Raw genomic sequence first — 20704 nt, 5'->3', positions numbered from 1 at the left:
TATATTGGTATAAATTTGCATATACTGGTGTGTGCACGTCTGCATGTATTTAATTAGAGGTGTGATGAAACTGAGGAAGAAGGGGCTGGATGGGGGCAAGGGTTGGGGAGAATGGGTGAACTGGGGCAGAGGTGTTTAGAGGAGAGGAAGGAGGAGAGCCTTTTCTGGATACTAAAGCAAGCAGCCAGGCAAAGGGAGGCCCTGCCATGAACCCTGGTCACCCTGGAGGCTTCCTGGTGGGAGGAGGGGTGGCTGAGAGGTATCCCAGGTAAGACGCACAGGGCCTGGGCAAGGCTGGTGGGTCCGAGGCTGGAGGAGCTGCTCTTTCAATGTGCAGCCTCTATGGCTGTGGCTGGGCTTGGGGAGAGGCAGCAGGTCCCCACCACCAAGGGTGAGCTCAAGCCCCAGAGCTGACTGGGCAAGCTGGCTTAAGACCCACTTCTAACTCCAACACAACAGAAATTAGCGGAAATTAGAACCAGTGATCTTTCGGGGACAGGGGGATTTGAGAACTTGGGAACAGGGAAGAGGTGAGATAATAAAGGTGAGCGGCCCTGAGATGCCCCACTTCCCCACCACCGGTCCTAGCCCCAGCGTCTCTGGATTGCTCTTCCTTTGCCTTTTCCGGAAGAAGATACCTGTTTCGGGTATGAACAAGAATCCAGACGCTGGTAACAACGTGACAGAAATCACAGCCATGCCCATCTCTCACCCTCGGGTGAGCGACTACCAAGTTCTCCCACATCTTCAACTCAACTAAACCCCACCAGCCCCTGGGTGAAACAGCCTGCGAGTGAGAGAAGCCCAAGGCCAGCACTGCCCCACCCGCACCTGCTCACCGGATGGCCACCATGACCCTCAGGAGGGCCTGGAGGAGGGTCAGGAGGCTGAGGCTGAGGGGCAGGAGGGAGGCCAGGGGCCCTGCTGGCTGCCCCAAGACCACCGGCTCAGCCTGGTGAAGGGCCTGGAGCTTCTGCCACTTGAGGAAACGGCGCCCTTCGCCGTAGATCCGCCAGCAGTAGTACCTGGAGCACGCTTCCAGGGGGTTTTCTAGGCAGAGAAAGAGAGTCAGGGCCCTGCAGTGAGTGGGGACAGGGTATTCCTGAGTCTGCACTGTGAGAGAGCCCTCCAGAACACAGGGCAAGGAAACCAGGTATCCAGCAAGGCAGGTCACAGCCATCGGGTGTGGGCGCTAATGCAGCGCCTATCGAGATGGAGAGAGCACTGCTGTTTGTTTCTGGGGTGATCAGGAGGCCTCATGGCTGTGTTTTCTGAGTCTTTATAATATAGAGCTGACTACTGAAATATTTTGGATGAAAGGATACAGTATTTAGCTGGGATTTGTTCCACACTAATCTTTTTCTTTTTCCGTTTTCTTTTTTTTTTTTTTTTTTTTTTCTTTTTTGGAGGGAACGGATGGGGTGGGTGAAGTGCAGATGAAACCACATTAGGTTTGGCCAGGAGCTGATCACGACTGAAGCTGAGTGATGGGAACGTGGGCTTTAGAGGAATATTTGAAGTTTCCCATAATAAGAAATTAACAACAGCCACCACCACAAATGGAATTCCAACATTTCCATCTCCTTGACAATCTTTAGCTTTTTTGAGACCTGCTTTGGTCACATGTGACCCTCCTGACATTGTATCTTTTATTTATTTTTATTATGCTATTAATATGCTACTACTATAAAACACACACTCTAATTATACTAATATAAAATACATTTTCCTTATAAAAAATTCTACCACAAAAACATTGAGAAGAAAAGCACATAAGCCCCCTCTTTACGAGGTATATACAAAATCAGACACATGGATTTTCTCTTTAAAATGGAAATCAGCTGGATTTGAGGCCAAGGGAAACATCTCATATTTTTAAATCACTCTGTACGAAGCTCCGCTCGAGGAGAGAAGGATCCTAACCCTCCTGGCAGCAGTGAGACTTGCACTCTCAGTCCTATCCTGTGAACGCCTTCCGGCTTGAATGGGTTTGAGGATTGAAACACTATCAACAAAAATCGACTGAACTATAAAACAATGGCTGGAGTAAAAATTAAAATTGGTTTTTAACAACATATCAATGGATGCATGATTTAAAAATAAACTGATCTTTTAGACTTCCTTAAAAATGTGGACTATTCAAAGCCAAAAACAACCAATAAAAATAAACCCATAAATCTGTGATTATACAGTTAGGAGTTTCTCTGATGGTTCTCATCCAATTGCCTAGAGTTTTTTCAATAAAGTGATTTCTGGCTCTTCTACCTAAAACTTGAGCCAGGGTACTGCTTTCTGTCTCGTTCATTATGCACCCCACCAAGAGTGGGGCCTCTTTGCGGGGCCTGACCTGCCCCCTTTCCCACACACCACCAACCTTTGTCTACACCCAAACAGGGCTTTCATTTTTCAATTAAATAGGACATTAAATGGAGTCCTATTGCATGGGCTACAGCGACTTATTTTTCTACATTGCAATGTCTCAGAGGGTCCATTTTGTTGTCTAAGTAGCTGGTGCCACATTTCAAACACACCCCCACTAATGTTCATCCTCCCACTGAGAGACACTTAAGTTGCTTCCAGTTTTTTGCCAAGGAAATCACTGCTGCAGAGAGACATGCATGTAGGAGTGTCTAACTATTACCCAGACGTGGACTTGGATTAAAAATTGTGTACATTATAAAATTTCACAGATACCTCCAATCCTCCTACCAAAGGCTGTAACAACTCGTGCTCCTCCTATTTGTGCTACTTTTAAAATCAGGAAAAAGTTACATATGTTTTGCATAAGAGGTGGGCGAGTCAGGTGGCAACCGAGCATTTCCCAAGCGCTCTCCCGCCCGGCTGCACGCCCGTGGCTCTGGGCAGGCCGCTTAAATCACCTGCTCATGACGGGAACCTCAGGTCAGTCAACCAACCTTTCGGTGTCCGTCCAGTTGCTCCTTCACAGATTCCATCAAAGGGACTCACAGTGCAGTGTGGCCCCAGTATGGAAAGGGGAAGGTATAATATGAGGCCACAAAACACATCCACTCCTTTGCTCACACACAATGCAGAGAAAGCAGAATTAGCCATCAGTGAGGGAAAGCACCTCCACTAATTTCAGAGACAACGAAAGTAAAGATGGGGGTGGAGACATTACCTCCTGCTACACTGTGATGTAAGCACGTGAGTACATGCATTCACCGGCCACAAATATGGATATGTGAACACACCTTGTCATCCATATGTACTGCATTGTGAACATACGAACATGAGTATATGCTCTGCCTGCCATGAACATGAGAATGTATAAGTATATTGTATGATGACTACATGCATAAATAGTGTCATGAACATGTGTCATGAATATTCGAGTGTAAACACATGTACTATGTAAACATATGTACTATGTCATATGTATTCATGTACAAATCACACACACAGATTACGAATTTAGAAGATTAGAGTGTAAAAGACATTTCAGATACTATCTAACCCCAGGCTGGAAATTGGCTTCATCTTGAGAGCCACTGTTGAAAACTGGTAAGAGTCTGAGGCTTCTCTGGGTTCACTGGGAAGAGATGGGGGTGATTAATGATGGCTGCAGGGTGTACGGGTGGGAGAAGTGGTATGCGTGCCAGTCTACGGCCCTCTCTGTCTCCCCATCCCCATCATGATGTTCATGAGACCCTGCCTTCCTTGGGGAGAAGGAGGGGATGAGACAAGTGTGCACTGAGTTACCTGGGATGCCTTTAAAACTCTGCTGCCTTTTCACCACCTACAAGATAAGAATGTGGGCAAATGTGTCAGACTCAGTGATTCACCAAGAGGGGGGCCCAGTGATGTGACCTGGAAACCCCCCAAAAAGGGTCCATGACAGCTCAAAATGCAAGTCATGGTGTCCTTTTAAAAGGCCGCTGGATCTTAATTCTGGGGACAGTTTGCTACTTGATGACAGAAAACCAGTGGCTGGAATATGGGTAAAGGCAGAAAGAAGCCTCTAACTCCAGGATACTCAGAAACCGCAGGAGAGAAGGGGCCCTGGGGCTGAGTTGGGCTGGGCTTGACCGACCACCCTCCCATAGTCACTGACTTACAATCACTGACCTGGAACCCAGAACAGTGGAGGTAACCAGAGAGAGCCAAAGAGCAAGGAAAGACACTCGGGGGATGATCCTTCCCAGCCCCCAGCACCCTCCCTCCACGCCTGGGGCTACAAGTGCTGGAGGCTCAGATAGGCAGAGAGAGCTGGTGGAGGAAGGTAGGGGGAGGCAAGGAGAGGGAGGATCAGGTAGGAAGGAAGAGGGAGAGAGGAGAGTGAGGTGGAGGAGAAGAGGGAGGAGAAGGAGGCAGGAGAGGAGAGGAGGGCACAAGAGATGGTGGGAAAGGTAGCAACAGCAGTGTGCCCCACCGTTCCCAACACCACCAGGACACCTGAGCTGGCCCTCCTGCACTCTGCTGCCCTGGGCCATGGCTTCCAGAGGACCCCTACACAGTAATTGAGGTTACTGTGGGGAAAGAACCCAGAGCCCTTCCCCCTCGTTTCTAGTCCCCCCACAGCCCACCCCCCTCAGGCCTTGCTGCCCATGCGAGCCTCCCTCTTACCTTCTTGTGAGACCTCAGGACCTGGGGCACCCAGTAGGGCATCATGGCCTGATCCCTAGGCATCGGGAGGCGGCCCCCAAAGCGGTGGCATGGGCAGGGGCATGCCCTGGTGGTTTGGGGGACATAAAACCGGACCATCTTTTGGATCTAACAGAGGAAGGGAAGAGAAGGTCCAAAGGGGGATGGAGCCACAGCCCAGACAACCTTAGCCTCAGGGACGGGGCCCTGGAGAGCCCCTCTCCCAAACCCCTCCCACAGCACACCCACCCCCTGGCTGAGGGAGAATGGTCACCCCTTCATGATATTTCCAGGGGTGGCTGGCACCCTCATTACCCACCATCTACACCTGTGCAGTGGACCACATTGTGCTGTGGGTTGGAGTTGTGAGACCCTAGTTCTATTCTGAGCCTGGCAGCTACCAGGAGCAGACCCTGGGCACATTTAGCCTCTCTGAGCCTCAGTATTCTCGGCTAAAGAGAGGGCTCTGCCTGCATCTTGAAACGTCAGTCAGAGTCTGAAAAGAATAGTCTTTGGTCCAGCAATTCCACTCCTGGGACTGTATTCCAGGAGGACATGTGTGCGTTTGCTCAAGAACACTCAGTACAGCATCAACTGTAGTGACCGGACAACCTGGAATGCCCATAATAAGGGACAATAAATGAGTCATGGGAACAGGCAGAATGGGCAGTCTTTAGAAAGAATGAGGCAGACCTGTCTTTCCTGACAAAGAATGAACACAGAGATGTGGTATTAAGTGGGAAATGTAGCATTATGAGTACACCATCCTACCATTTACATTAAAAAAAAAAATGTGTGTGCAACGTTGCTTGTATGTGAATTGTGGTGAGTCAGACCCTTGCCCCAGTTCCTCACCCCTCCCCATAGCCTCACCCTTTGCTCCGCAATTCAGTTCCATCCAGTGGAGCAACAGGGTAGACCCCACACCTCAACTCTGGTCAGACTATGCACTGGGTTCAGCAGCTGGATCTGGGACGGGCTGAAGGGACTTGCAGGTTTCCAGCTGCTCTCATATCTCAGCCATGGCCACAGAAGACAGCGCCTGAGCCCAAAGATCAGGGGTACGCGGGGCTGAGCCACCCAACAGAGCCCCTCAGACACATGAACAATCTCAGTGACTGTTGTTTCAAAGCCAGGTGTTTAAGGTGACTTGCACCTTCCTAGCAAAAGAACACATGCCTGGAAAACCTCCAGGTCAGCTGAGGAAACCTTTGGGGGAAGGGTGGGTTGGAGGGAGAGGTATGTACACCATCTCCCCACTGTACTGTGGGAATTTCCAACCATGTGCTCGTGGCACACACTATAAAACATAATCAAAACTACTTCTGAGTGGCTGCTGGGACTTCCCGAGGCTGAGAGAGAACTGAACTGGACCATGCATGTAAGGTGTGTGGCAAAGCACAAACATTGCCATGGGGGAAGGAGCTCGGGGGGCCCCAGGGTTCCTCTAGAGGAGGTGAGACAAGGCCTGGAGACATGGGAACCTCCCTGTACCGAGGCCCCTCACCACCACAGCACAGGACACCTCTTGCCAGGGACCCTTTGCCCAGCAGGATAAGGACACTCTGGCCACTTGTACCCAGACTGCCTGCACCTGCTGGGCTCATTCTCTGTGGCAGGCACTGCGCTAGAAGCAACAAGACCCCGTCCTGCCCACAGAAGCTCACTGCACAGCACTGGGAAGGAAGAAAGGCCAGGACGTGGGGATCTGGGAGAACATTCAGGGCAGAGGGGCTGTCTGAAAAAGTGTCACTGAGCCAGGTAAGAGGACTGGCTGGGTGGAGAAGTGGGGGAGCAATTCGTGCCTGTTGAGATCCCCAAGGGCGCAGGCAACAGGACTACCAGGGCGGACCCAATAGGTCACCCACACAGCAATCATTCCCCATCTTGTTTAAAAAAAAAAAAATGTTGCTCACGAAGCAAAATGCCCAGGCCCAGGGATCAGCACAAGCCAGTCCAGGCTTTGCCAGGGGAAGGGTCCAGCAGGAACAAAGAGATGAAGAGAGAAGTCAGCAGAGGCTTCTGGGAATGTTTTACCCCTGATAAGAAAGAGAGGGTAGCAGAGTAAGCCTTAGATGCCCACATGTAAAAAGGACTCAGAAAGCCTCACTTTCTGCCATGTGCATCACGGTGTAAGACAGGGACCTGCAGCCACCATCTAGAAACACTGGAGAGGACAGTGCAAACGCCGAGCAGAAGGGTGAAACAAACCTAGGTCCCAGAAGGCATCATAAAGCCGTGCCATAAAACCAATCCTGGAAGAATCCTCTCTGTACCAAAGATCCGGGTTGAACCCACTGTGGGTCAGTTTTTTGTTACTTGCTCCTGACACTTCCCCTGGGATGGAACAGGAGCCCAAGGGGCAAATAAAAGGGTGAAATGGAGTTCCAGGCAGGGCCAAGGTCCAGAAGGGCACCAGGAGTTGTCAGGGAGTTTGGTCCACATTCTGAGGGAAATGAAGCTTCATGGGAAAGTGACAGGACCAGAACCACAGTTTAAAAGCTCACCAGCTACAGATCAGAAAATGGACAGTAAAAGCGAAAGAGGATGGAGGCAGGGGGACCAGCTGGGAGGCTGGGCAGTATTCCTGGGGAGACTAGGCACTTTGACTTCTATATTTCTTCCATCCTCCCTCCTGATGCCCAGCAGCAAAACTCAGTGGGAAAAGTCCTAGAATCAGAGCCAGAGACCTGGATTCTAATCCCTGATCTGCTACAGACTGACTGTGTGACCTTGGACGAGTCCTTGTCCCTCTCTGGACATCTCCATTTACATATATATATATATAAATAATTTTTTGTATATATATATATATCTCTTCATTATCTATTCAGCTACTGATGTGCACTTAGGATGCTTCCATATCTTCGCAATTATAAATAATGTTGCTGTTAATAGCAGGGTGTATGTATCTTTTTGAGTTAATTCTTATTTTGTGGTTGGCTTTATTCCTTTGATAACTATGTAAGTTTAAAAAACTAAAGCTCTAAACGTTCTTAGAAACAATGAACAGTACATATATGTAAATTAAAAAATATATGTGCAGTAAAAAAAAAAAAGATCTATGAAGCCACAAAAGACATAGAAGAAACTAAAAAGGCATATTACTAAATGAAAGAAGCCAGTCTAAAAAGGCTACAAACTGTATGATTCCAACCAAATGACATTCTGGAAAAGGCAAAGCTACAGAAACAATAAAAAGATCATGGTTTCCAAGGGTTTGGGGAGAGGAAGGGAGGGAAGAATGAATAGATGGAACACAAGGGATTTTTTTAGGGCAATGAAATTATTCTGCATGATACCATAGTGGTGACTACATGTCATTATGCATTCGTCAAAGCCCATAGAATGTACAACATCAAGAATGAACCCTAATGTAAACTTTGGACTTTGGTTGATAATAATGTGCCCATGTTGGTTCATCGGTTGTACCAAATATGCCACACCGATGAGGGATGTTGAGGGTAGGGGAGTATATATGTGTGGGTGGGGAGGGCTATGTGCAAGCTCTGTATTTTCTGCTCAATTCTGTTGTGAACCTGAAACTGCTCTAAAAGAATAAAGTCTTTTAAATAAAAAAAAAAAAAAAGGAAAACAATGTTGGAGAACCAACACTACCTGATTTCCAGACTTTTTATAAAGCCACAGTAATCAAGACAGTGTGGTATTAGTATGAGGATAGACAATTAGATCAGCACAACAGAATACCAGACCAGAAACAGACCCACATGTATATGGACAACTGGTTTTTGACAAAAGCGCAAAGGCAAGTCAGCGGAGAAAGGATGGGCTTTAAAATATATGGTGTTAGAACAACTGGACATCCACGTGTAAAAAAAATGAACTTCAATCCAAACTTTGCACCATATACAAAAACTGACTTAAAATGGACTACAAACCTAAATATAAAATGTAAACTATGAAAATTCCAGAAGAAAGCACAGAAGAAACCTTTCTGACCTTGGGTTAGGCAAAGATTTCTTATAAATGTTTAGAAAGCATGATCCACTGCTGCGCTGGGGACAGGCACACCAAAGCAAAATCCAGAAAAGACTGAGTTGATAAATTGGACTTCATCAAAATTTAAAACTTCTGCTCTTTGAAAGATACTGATAAGAGAATTAATAGACAAGCCAAAGACATAGAGAAAACACTTGCAAACTGAATATCTGATAAAGAACTTGTATCCAGAATATACAAAGAATTCTCAAAACTCACCAAAAAAAAAAAAAAAAAAAAGCAACCCAATTTTCTTAAATGGGCAAAATACTTGAATAGACATAAATCAAGTAAGACAAGCAGATGGCAAAAGCATATGAAGAGATGCTCAACATCATTAGTCATTATGAAAATACAAATTAAAAACCACAATGAAATACATACCTATTAAGATGGCCAAACTTTAAGACTGACCAAACCAAGTGTTAGTGAAGATGTGGAGGAACTGGAACTTTATACATTGCTCATGAGATTGTAAAATGGTACAACCACTTTGGAAAACAGTTGACAGTTTCTTTAAAAGTTAAACATATACCTACCGTAAGATGCAGCAATTCCTTTCCTAGGTATTTGCCCGAGAAAAATGAAGACATGTTCACACAAAGATTTGTACACAAATGTTCATAGCAGCTTTATTTGTGAAGACAAAATAGACAAAACTGGAAATAATCCAAATATCTTTCACTGGATGGATGGATAACTGTCATCTATCCATATAATGACACACTACTCAGCAGTAAAAAGGAATGAACTATCAATGCACACAACCACGTGGATAAATCTCAAAAATAACCATGCTAAGTGAAATAAGCCAGACAAAAAGCATACTGTATAATTCCATTTATACAAAATTCAAGGAAATGTAAACAAATCTATAGTGACAGAAACAGATCAGCAATTACCTGGGGACTGCAGGGCAGAGAGTGTTGAGTGGAATTACAAAAGGGCACAAGGAAAAAAATGAAGAAATTTCTTACTTATCAAATAGAAAATGTAATTTTAAAAAGAACATCTTCAAAAGAGCAACAACATTTGTAATATAATAGTGAATAAATCTAATGATCTGCAAAACAAAAGGGCACAATGTGACCTTTTAGGGTTATGCACATGTACTGTACTACACCATTTTACACAAAAGACTTGAGCATCAAGGATTTGGGTATCCACAAGGTCCTAGAGCCAGCCCCCAACCCCGGGATACCTAGGGATGATTGTATTTTATGTCAGTTGTGGTGATGGTTTCATGGGTATATATAAATGTCAATCATATCCCCATAAATCTGAACCTCTGGTTCAAGTCACCTACCTGCTTTCGGGGTCTCAAGGACAGAGGGACCCAGTAAGGCAGCACTGCCTCAGCCCTGGGCACTGGCAGGTGGCCCCCAAATTTGGCCTGGCACTCACAGCAGATGAGCTCTTGGCGAACAGTGCTGGGGACGGGGCACATCTGAGCAAGAGCCAGAAAAGAGAATTGAACTTGATGTTGCATTAGTGATGTGAATCAAGGCACACTCTGGAATAGTAAATCCGTGCTCAGAGGAAACAAGGTTGAGACAAGGCATCCAGGGGAAGAGGCAGGGACAGGGACAGGGACAGGGGCCTCAACTCCTGCCACTCACAATGAGGTAGGTTATCATGGCCTGCCCTAAAACCCTCCAAAGTCACGTAGTGGGGGACCAGCAGAGCCTACAGACCACGTGTGCTAGGATTTGTGACCACTTACAGACATATTACCATGAGCAAGTCTTAGGTTTCCCCACGAAAAATGGGGAAGTACAACCAACTCTAGTGGGGAAAAGATTGCTCTTTTTGTGGTTTTCTATGTCAGTCTGCTTACATAGTGCTCTATGTTTGCAAAGGTTTCTACATCAGCCCCATGTGATCCTCCCCAAACCCACAGGCAGGCAGGAAGGAGAGGAAAGCCATCCTCTCCAGGGGCAGATGGAGCTAACGCCCAAAGAATATATATGTTAAGGGGCAGTGTTGGTTCTCTCAGGCCTCCTAAATCCCTGTCTCGAGGTGTCATGAGGAACTGGGGTGTGGGGGAGGCAGTGGGGCACCCTACATAGAGATTTGGGGGCTTGGTGATGGCCCCGGCAACCACAGATCCCCTGTCTGAAACACCATCTCATGAGATGCTGCTTCTGGACCCACGTTCTCTGCTCTCCCTATGCCACAGGGCCATCAGGGTTTGGGCAAAGTAGTTGGCATTTGTTTTGCTTACCAAATGATCTGTGAGGCACACTTCTTTCCCAAAGGTTTGAAATGTGCTTCTTTTCCTAGAAAAGAACAGGAAGACTTAGAAAGTTCTGGGCCGTTTGTAAACTGGGACAGGGGTAATACGGTGAAGGCCTGGGCCAGCCTGACTCATCTCACTAAACCCCAAGGGTCATCATTCTGAGCCTAAGAGGGGGCAGGGGTGACAACAGAAGCAGGTATGTGCGTGCTCTCATGCTGAAGTCTGGGGGTTCCCAGATGCCAAGCTATATTGTGGAATCCTGCATCCCCAGACCTACTTGCTTCAGGCACACTCCAGCTAAACCTGTGCCAGGATCTTCGGGAAAGACAGGAACATTCCAAACTGCTGAGAACTTTCTGAAACATGGAGCTGCCAATCACACCTATGCTTTATCAGACACCCTGAGTTTACCTGGTATACTGAAGGAAAATATTGTCAAAACTAACACAATTTCTTGCACTATAAAAACCTGGGTACTTTGTTTCTGGGATGAAGAAGCACTTGGGGCTACACAGACTGTTACTCTTCCCCATTTTCCCCATAACAAATTGCTAGAATGTGGGCCACCGTGTGGAGAGTGTCCAGTGGGCATACATCAAATTCGAAGCAGAGCCCAGCTTCCCTGAGTGATGTTTAACATGGAAACAGTGAGAGAGAGTCACTGCAACAATCATTACTGCTGCTGTCTTATTACAAGAGCTTCAGGTCACGGAGCTCAACTCCCCCAGATGACCCTTGAAAACACAGAGGATGTGGGATGCTGCCCTGCACAGCATCCAAGCCCCCGACTGGTCACGACAGCACTGCTGTTTCCTTGGGGGGCCCACAGCCCCAGCCTGGAAGGGGAACCCAGCTTGTCTCAGAGATGGGCCTGGAATGGTGTCATAACCCTAGTCAGCCCAATGAAACTCATTCTGGGACTTCGTGTTGAAATTATTGGGAAAGGAAATGTCCCTTTCTGTTGAGGTCGTAAGCCTCTGGAGGTCTTGGTGGTCATTCTGCCTCTGGGAGGGGAAGAAAGCAAAGCTGAAAGATGGAGACAAACAGTCCCTGACCACAGTTCTCGAGCACTGGACACAGTCATGCCTGACGACTTGCTCCTGACAATCTCAGTGAAAGAATGAACTGAACTTTTATGATGTAGGTGTGGTGTCTGCACTGTCTACCTGTAAAAACTACTGTGGGACGGGTGACTTGGGGGCCCCCCAGGTGACCCGGCGTCTGTTTTCCCTCAGGTGACCCGAGTTTGGGCCCCACAAGTGACCCGGGGACTGTTTTCCCTCAGGTGACCCGGGTTTGGGCTCCTCAGGTGACTCGGGGTCTGTTTTCCCTCAGGCGACCCGGGTTCGGGCCCCCAGGTGACTCGGGGTCTGTTTCCCCTCAGGTGACCCGGCGCCGGGCCCAGCGTGTAGGACTCAGAGGTGCACTTGCCTGTCATGACGCGCTCGGGGTGAGTGCGTGCTGACAGACGGAATGGACACCCGAGAGCTCTGGGAAGGGCCCGCCGCGGCTCTACTAAGTCGTGGTGAAGGAGGTGACGATGTTCATGGCGTCGGCCATGACGAAAGTGAGGGCTGGCTCACGCGTGTCACTCCTCCCGAGGACCGGCCCCTCCCACCGCCCTTCTAGGCCCGGGGCCCTTCCTCGACCTCTGAGGTCCCTCCTCTTCCGCCCGCTCGCCTCCCTAAGGCCCGCCCCTTCCTGCTGACAGCCTGCGGCGCGCCCCACCCCGCCCAGATAATTGGCCCTCTATCAGCCAATCAGGCCCTGCCTTTTAGGTATGTGCGCCGAGCCGGCGGATGATTGGGCGCTGGCTGCACGGAGCTCGGGCCGGCGGGTTAGTGGGTCGGGCCGCGCTCTGGAGTAGAGGGGATGTCGGGCTTGGCGCCCGCAACTGTCTTTCGGTTGTCCGGTCCCGGCGGTCCTGGGTGGGCGTTGGACCCGGAAGCCCTCCCTCCCGCGAGCCGGGGAAGCCCACTCACCATTTCCGACGGATGGGCCTGCCGGGCCGCAGGGCGCCCCAGCCGGGGTGTCTGTGCCCTAGAAGGAGAGAAGGAGGTGGGACCCGCACCCCTGCCCGGGGCCGATCCGGGCACCGCAAGCATCTCGGTAGGACTGTGTCCCACGCGGTACCTGGGACGTCATTGTGTTTCTGACGTTCAGATTGAACTGAGCGTCCCGCAAGTCACTTTTTGAATCCGGCAGCCCTACCGATGGGCTCCCGTTGTGACGAAAGAATGTGCATTTCTCGAGCAGCCTGGAAGTTAAAAGTCCGTGGAATTCAAAACAGCTGCATCCAGAGGGTGCCGATACAGTTTTGAACCCTCTGGACTGTGTTACTCCCCTCAGCCTCCCCTTCCTCCGCCCTCACACATGCACTCTGGACAGTTACCAAAATGAAGACAGGGTGTTTGTCTTCACGTTTTAGTAAACCAAGTGCTTTCTGCCTCTCTGTTCTTAAAAGATTTTTTCTTGGAAACAAGCTTTTCAGTATTTTCATGCTAATTTTGATACTCTCAGTTAATATATCGATATTTGCCCAGATCTTTTTAAGCAGCCCTACCCGTGATGGGCCATACCTCCATGTGCTGCCCTAGCCTAGGAGAGGGCCCAGAGCTGAGGCTGGCTGTGCCCTTGGAGAGCTGGTGGCAGAGGTGGATTCTCGTCGTCACTCCTGCACGTGGTGAGGGTGGCAGGCTGTGGCAAGATGAGGCTGAGCAGGTGCTGATAAAAGCTTTTCTAAAACCCTGGGTGGGTGCAGGGAATCGAGCAGAAAGGGCAACAGCAGCCTTGCCAGGGGCTGCAGGCAAGACTACCAGCTGAGGTTTCCAAAACACCAGCCCCTTGTTTCAGACTCTGGATTTCCCAAAGATGGGAACCTCCTCTCAGAGAAAAGAAAAGGAAAAGCCTGTCATCTGCTTCAAACGAGGACTTGCCCCCATAGCAGACAGCTATGGCTGACCCTCAGCGGTGTTTGGGGAGGTTGGGGATGAGGGCAGGTGGGGCAACTCTGGACTTGAGAAAGTTGGTCCCAGAGACAAAGAAGGGCTTGGTGCCCACCATAGTGATGGATGTGGGTGGGCAGACAGCCAAGGGCAGGGGTAGGGGTGAGTCCTACAGGAATGACACTGTCCTCAGGCACCCTGGCCACACAGCACTGCCCCAGCCAGCGGCTGGAGGCTGGCCACTCCCCACGTGTGAAGACACGTGTCCATATCCATATCTTGAGAACATTTCTGTAGAAGCGTGTATTACTAGTAACCCAGAAAAGAACAAAAAGTTGTGCTTTTGTTTTGAGGTTGACTTGTTATTTCAGGATAACCTTACTAACTGACCTGGAACAGGCAGAGAACAGGAGTTCAACAATTCTAAATCCTGTGGGTTACATGAAATCATAATTTTCAAATAAAATCTAAGTAAAAACTGTCATTTTTAAGTTCTCATGTCCCCCATCAGAGGACTTTTTGGGCCTCTGACGCTGAGCAGTCATCCTTTCCTGGCCCAAGGTGCACAGTGGTTTAGGTCAAGATCACACCAGGTGCCACCATTTTAACAGCCCTGGACACAGGACTCACTTTCTCACCCACACAGGGTGATGTGTTGGGTCCCCACGGGTGGACAGCATTCTGTCAACTCTGCTGTCCCCAGCCTTACCCTTTCCTCGTGGAATCACAGGCTTCATCATCACCCTCACCGACTGTGACACCTAGACTTCTCTCCTCAGTGGCTGTGACAGCAGCATCGTGGCCTCCCTTCCCTTTTTCAGTGTGAGCTCCTGCAATCTGCTGGGGGACATGGAACCACTGTCACCGTCCTCCACACGGAAATCAGAACACTATAAAAGGGCAAAGCCCAGCTGAGCCAGGCAGCCAGGCTAGGGGGGTTTATTGTTTCCAAATGCCTCTGTCATCGCCTCACCCCCACCCCTGCAGTACCAAGGACCCTGTTGTAGTGCTTCCCCTGAGATCACTGAAGCGTCCCCGAGAAGAGGCCTCCACACCGTGTCCCCCGTACCCATGGCGCCCTGGGAGAACTTGCCTTCCAATAGAACTGGAACACAGGGAACAGGAGAGATGCTCCATGGCGATGGGGCGGTCCACCTGGGCTCACACGCACATAGAACCACACAAATGCATACAGGACAGAGAATTAAAATCTCACAAGGAATATTAGGGGACACTGTCCAAAAAGGTGATGATGAAAAGAAGGCTGAGAAACTGCTGAAGGAAGGAAGCCAAACTAAAAAACCTATACACACTATGTGATTCCATTTATTTGACCTTCTGAAAAAGGCAGCGCTATGGGACTGGAGAACAGATCAGTGGTCTTGGAGGTGGGGGCTGGCTATGAAGGGGCAGCACCAGGGGCTTTGAGGGGGATGGAACATTCTGTATCTTGATTATGGTTCTTATTCACAGCTGTGTGTTGGTCAACTCAAAGAAATAGGCTCACGTTAAAAATTTACAAAAATTATATCTCAAAAAGCTAACCAAGAAAAAAAAGACAGCTCAGCTATTCCCACTGAAGTGCCAAGGACAGCTACGTCTGGGGTGGACCTCGGGTCTGATCAGGCCTCTCTCCAAGGCTCCCCACGTGTGTCCTGGGTGGCCCACTGCCTCCTTCCCTCTGATTCAGCTCCCAGAGACGCACCTGTTCATCTCAGGGCCAGCAGAGCTGTCAGCCCTCCCTGCACTGCCAGAGAGGGTTTCATGCCCTGGAAGGAGTCAGAAAGGCAGACTTCCTTAGTGGATTTCAAGTCAAAATGGAAAAAGTCTGAAAACTTTACCCAAATGGCCTTTCTTTGTTCTTTTCACCTTGCTGGGGGGGGGGGTGTCCATGCACATGTGCAGTGACCCTAAGCACCCACTAGAGGTCGGGCTACAAAGGGACCAAGTCACAGGGCCCAGGACTGGCCCGGAGCAGGCGCCCCAGGCCTGCCCCTGCGTGCAGGGCACAGGCCATGCGCAGTACCTTCAGGGGAGGCGGGGAAGGGGACTGAGCCACAACCCCCCTCAGCAGTCCAGGCCCAGCTGGATGGGAACATGAGGTACTTTTTAATTTAAGTATTTTGCATCCCAAAAGAAATTATAAAGGTTCAAAAACTGCTTAATGGAGAAGCAGCCCCCGACAGCCATCCCATCCCAGCCCCTGCCCCACCCGGAACACCTGGGCAGATGCCTGAGTGTGACCACAACTCCTCCCATCTCAGCTGCCATCTTCACCAGTCAGGGCATGGGGCTTAGATCAAACAAGATAAATGTTTTTCTTCAAGAGGGATATATGATCTCAAAGAACCACCCAAAGTAAAATTAGGCTAAAAAAGCAAAAGGTTCTGACCCCTTCACATGTTCTGGCTGGTCTCCCTGCGAGCACAGGAAGGACCCGGAGAGGGGACCCTCAGGGGTTGCTGCGAGTCATGGCCCTGCAGGCCAGCACGCTGTAAATGACAAAGAGCTCCATTCGGTTCCCACTCACAGTCTCAGGCAAACCGACTGCCTTGTGGCTTTCTTCTACTCTAAATAATTCTGAGAATGTACAGTCAAATTGCACTTCAGATCTCCCAAAAGTAAAGACAGAGAAGTCAGCCTTGGTCGGCACTGGGATGGACTATGAATTGGGGGTGAGGGTTGTATAAGAACATTCCCATAAGCGTTCTGAAAAGTCAGAACAAGAAAGCAGCTGCTTTCTCAGAGCAACAGCTCCACCCCTGGGCTTTCCCTACGGGAAGCAGGAGCGGAGGCCCAGCTAGCACGTGGCTAGTTAGTTAGACTGCCGTGCACCCTCCCGCCCTCTGCATTGGCCAGGGATGCAGGCACCAGGCACGGAGCAGCCTGGTGTTGGGGTAGGAGGAGCAGGGCAGCTGTGCCCATGAGCACCAGCCACAGTGAGCTGGACTGTCCCAGACCCAGGCAAGGCCAGGAAGGGAGGTACCAGTCTGGACCGAGGGAGGAAGGAGCTTGAAACCCTCCTGCAATGATGCCACCAAACCTGTTCACTCGGTATTAGACGCCGGAGGCCGACAGATCCAGGTATGGAGCCAGACCCCCATCAGATAGCCAGAAAAAAAGGTTATTTGCCCCAGCCTCACACCTAAAACATTCAGCCCCAAAACAGAAGACTCCCCAATGACCCGTGTTTGAAATCTCTAATCACATGACTTCCATCAACTGGAAGAGCACAGAGCACGCCCAGGTATGCACAGGTGCGCTGAGACTTCCCCAACCTCACAGCAGCAAAGCGGCAATGAAAGTGGTGCCATGGAAACATCCAAAGACCCGTCGAGGGCCACCTGCCACCCCTAGACTAAGTCCCATGTGGGCGCAGCCAGTCCCTAACCTGGGTCATTGGGTTCCCCACTGAAACATGCTTTATCAAAATCCCAGTTGCCTTTAGGCCTTGGACAATGATGTCAACCGTTTTGAATCCTCACCTACGTTGAGCTCACCAGTCGGAAGTTCCCCATGTGAGCTGGCTGACCATCTGCCACGAAAGGGAGTGGCTGGCACTGGGTTTCCACACAGAACCGCCACTGTCCACGCATCTCACCTACTGAACCGGAAACCAGAAGCCAGCTGAGCACAGGTCAGAGGGGGAGACCTCTGCTTGACCAGCTGTGCAGATGACAAGCCATTGCCCTTCACTGCTGCTGTCCTGCCTGGCACCACCCAGGCCACTGCCAGGTGGACGGACCCACCCATAGGCCCTGCGGCCCCGCCTGACACCCAAGACAGAGGCCAATGTGAGTGCAGCCAACAGCCCAGGGTTATTTTAGTCACTGTTCGTGGAAACCACGTGTAGGCCAGACACTAGACGCAGAACATCATTCAGATTTGAGACTGGTTTTTAATCCGAAGTGGTCATCTTCAATCTGCGTGCACTTTACAATGCTAGGGGCCTCGGATGGAGACAGTCCCTCAGAGCAGGCCTCAGCTCTGGATGAAAGACATTTTCTTGATTTATTTAAAGAATGGAGGTATAGCCTAGCGCCCAGCTGTCCTCCGTTATTGTCCTCAAGGTTCTGAGGCCAGCTGTCACCATTGGGGACGGCCATGCTTGGCACAAGAGAACAGCCACGCTGTGAGAGGGAGGTAGGTGACAGGCTTTTAGGCTCAGTCCCGCGAGAGATGCAGGAACTGGGATGACGTCCCCACCAACTACAGGTCCTGCTGGAAGGATCTGGGAGGTGAGCTGCGGTGCCTCTGATGAGACTTGGCTAACAGGGCCGGGCAGCTGCTCGGGGTTGGGGGGGTGCCGACAGAGCCTCCTGGGAGGCCCCGGTGCCGGTTAGGGCCGTGCCCAGAGCTCATCACTTCTGTGATTCTGGGCAGCAAAGGAAGGCCAAAGCTGCCAAACGTACTGAAGCAAGGGCAGTGGGGGATTATCATTTTAGAAAAGGGCCAGTCAGGGAGAAATCCATCAGGAGACACAGCACACGTTTCATGGGGCACCTCAGCTTGGTCTCTGCATGAAGGCACCACAAAGCTGTTCCCTTCCCTGGGGCCCCGCACCTGGCATGAGAGCTCAGCACAGTCCATCCAATGAGGATGAGCAACTGGCGGGACAGAGTATGCCCACCCCAGGAAGCCACACGCCCCGGCTGCCAGGCACGGTGACGGCTCTATAGGCTGGAGGGAGAGCTAAACCCAACTCCGGAGGCCTGTGTACATGCAGCTGGGGCTCTGTTCTTCAGAAGATGCCAAGATCAGACCGCAGAGGGGGTCCCCAAATGCAGGCGTCATGACCTGGGCACAACGCTGGAGGAAGGGTCAGTGCCTGGGGTCTCCATGCTGGAGGGCCCCCGAGGGTGCTTGGCTCCAAAGTGCGCCTCCACACGTGTGGGTGATGCTTCCGGAAAGCTGCCCTCTCCCTGCAAAAGGCATCAGACTCGCCCAGCACAACCATTTCTGGTGCTTCGCCCCTTTCAAGAGCGGTACCTGCGCAAACCACGCAGGAGGAACAGGCGCAGGGCCGTCCCATGGGGCCGCGTCCCAGTTCTGGGAAGCAGTGCAGCTCGGGGTCTGACGCCAGCAGGCGGGGCAGGGGCATGGCGTGCACTAAGTGAATGCCGTCTGAATGGCTGCAGCCAAGGCCCCAATGCGGCTGACTCCCTGGAGCTCCTCTTGCGCGCGCACACACACACATACACACATACACACACACACACACACACCCCTACCCGCCCAAGCTGAGTCCAAGTCACCAAGGCCCTCGCCCAGGCCCTCTGGCTTGCTTCCCGCAGAGAGGACGGTGGAGCCAGTGTTCCATCAGCTGGAGGCAGAATCTTGTGTCCTGAAAACCTCCCTGAAGGAGGATTTTGTTTTCCCTAGAAAACGGCCACTCTCTCCAACGCACTTATCTGCACGCCCTGCAGCCGGTGCTCTAGATCAGTCCAGTTGTGGTCTTCTGTTTTTGTAAGGTGTGCTCAGCATTCCCATCAGCTGTTGACAAGCACGCGGGCAGCGGGGCGCTCTATGGAAGCGTCTGGGGCAGCCGCGTCGAAGCTCCTGCGAGAAGACGGGGGTCGGGTCAGAGGCAGAGTCTCCCAAGTGCATGCTGCTGTTCTTCCGACACGGGGCCGGGGCCTGCAGCTGCCCGACGCAGGGCCGGAGCCTTCAGGAGGTGAGGGACTGGATGTTCTTGAGCATCTCCTCGAAGGCCTGTGGGGACGGGGAATCCGCATTCCGGAAGGTGGCCTGGATCCTGCTGTACAGGCTGAAGGATTTCAGCTCCAGCCAGATGAACCCGAAACGATCCTCATCGAACAGGACGAAGACCCCGGGGGTGCGCTCAGGGCTGGTAAAGCCATGGCCAGCGATGAGGCCGGTGCCATAGAAGCTGAACAAAGACAAGAGGGAAGACACAGGGAGAGAGGGGTGAGCGGGGCCTGGAGGGCGTGTGCCACCCATACCAAGCACCCTGTCGTCCCGGTGTTCTGGAACACCCTCCATTCCACACGAGCCACTTCCACCACCTGCCAGCAGGAGGCTGAGAAACAGCAGTTAAAGGCCGCCGAGAGAGCCATCTGGTGGGCCCCGGGCCTTCAGGAAGCATGCCTTTCAGTACGTGGCAGACTTTTGGGCTCACCCCACCGACTGCTGCTCCCTAGCCACCCACCCAACTAGAGGACGAGGGGCCCAGGCAACCTCACCTCGTACCTCTGTCCCAAAGTACGCATCTTCATGATGTGACCCAGGTGACAGATCTCAGTCCCTGGGACAGTTACATCCACATATGAACAACTCAAATGTAACATAATGACTTATCAGCATGCAGCTGACATTAACTGAGAAGCCAGAACTTGCAAATACCCATTACAGCCAAGTTTCTAGATCAGCGGCAGGCTGAAATACGTTTATGTCTTTCTTACGAAGAACTCAGTGTTTCTGACAGGAGACAAGGAGTTGGGGGCTGGTCCAAGCCTCCAAGTGCGTGGAATGGTGCTCAGGACTCCCACTTCCGCCTGCCACACAGAGGCTCTGCCGGGCAGGAGGGGGACAGCAGCCCCAGGTACGAGGGGCTCAGAGGGTTTCTTGGGGTTGGATGGGGAGCAGCACTGCAGCCCAAAGGGAGGCAAAGTGACGCCCACTGACCTCAGACACAGAGACGTGAGCACACACGCCCCTCCTGGCCAACCCCTGATACTCGGCACTGGGTGGAGGACCATGTGTGGCTCCACTGGAGGCTGGACCAGAGCTTCCAGGCCTGCACACTGGTGAGCTGGCTGTGAGAGGCTGTGAGTTGTCAAGGCTCCCAGGGATAACAGAGCCCATTCCTTTATGACCTTTCAAAAGTTTACATCGGGTGAAGTTCCATTGGAACACTATGTGTATGTCTTCCTCTGGAAAACCCAAACTCAGCCACTTT

The 20704-nt window shown here is 50.9% G+C and overlaps 2 protein-coding genes across 6 annotated transcripts in view; both read right to left on the bottom strand.

Annotated features, from left to right (window-relative positions):
* Positions 1 to 835: 835 nt before the first annotated feature.
* On the bottom strand, positions 836 to 17508 carry C21H16orf95 (chromosome 21 C16orf95 homolog). Its single transcript, XM_045505255.2, has 6 exons — positions 12272 to 17508; positions 10826 to 10880; positions 9908 to 10048; positions 4585 to 4731; positions 3721 to 3757; positions 836 to 1050 (listed from the first exon to the last, which is right to left on the bottom strand). The coding sequence occupies exons 3-6, from the start codon at positions 10046 to 10048 to the stop codon at positions 836 to 838; spliced, it is 540 nt and encodes a 179-aa protein (XP_045361211.1). The 5' UTR covers positions 10826 to 10880; positions 12272 to 17508.
* Positions 17509 to 17663: 155 nt separating this feature from the next.
* FBXO31 (F-box protein 31) overlaps positions 17664 to 20704 on the bottom strand; it is a 32687-nt gene continuing 29646 nt past the window's right edge. For 4 of the 5 annotated variants that reach the window (XM_074349293.1, XM_074349292.1, XM_074349295.1 and 1 more), the window contains one exon: positions 17664 to 19675. In XM_074349293.1, coding sequence (XP_074205394.1) covers positions 19453 to 19675 — 223 coding nt within the window. In that variant the 3' untranslated portion in view covers positions 17664 to 19452. The remainder of the gene's footprint in view (positions 19676 to 20704) is intronic. The other variant, XM_074349294.1, reaches the window with a different exon arrangement.

The sequence above is a fragment of the Camelus bactrianus genome, chromosome 21 (genome assembly GCF_048773025.1).
Source record: "Camelus bactrianus isolate YW-2024 breed Bactrian camel chromosome 21, ASM4877302v1, whole genome shotgun sequence".
In the NCBI taxonomy this organism is placed as follows: domain Eukaryota; kingdom Metazoa; phylum Chordata; class Mammalia; order Artiodactyla; family Camelidae; genus Camelus; species Camelus bactrianus.
Note: the sequence above shows the minus strand (reverse complement) of the source record. Positions and strands in the feature narration are given on the sequence as shown.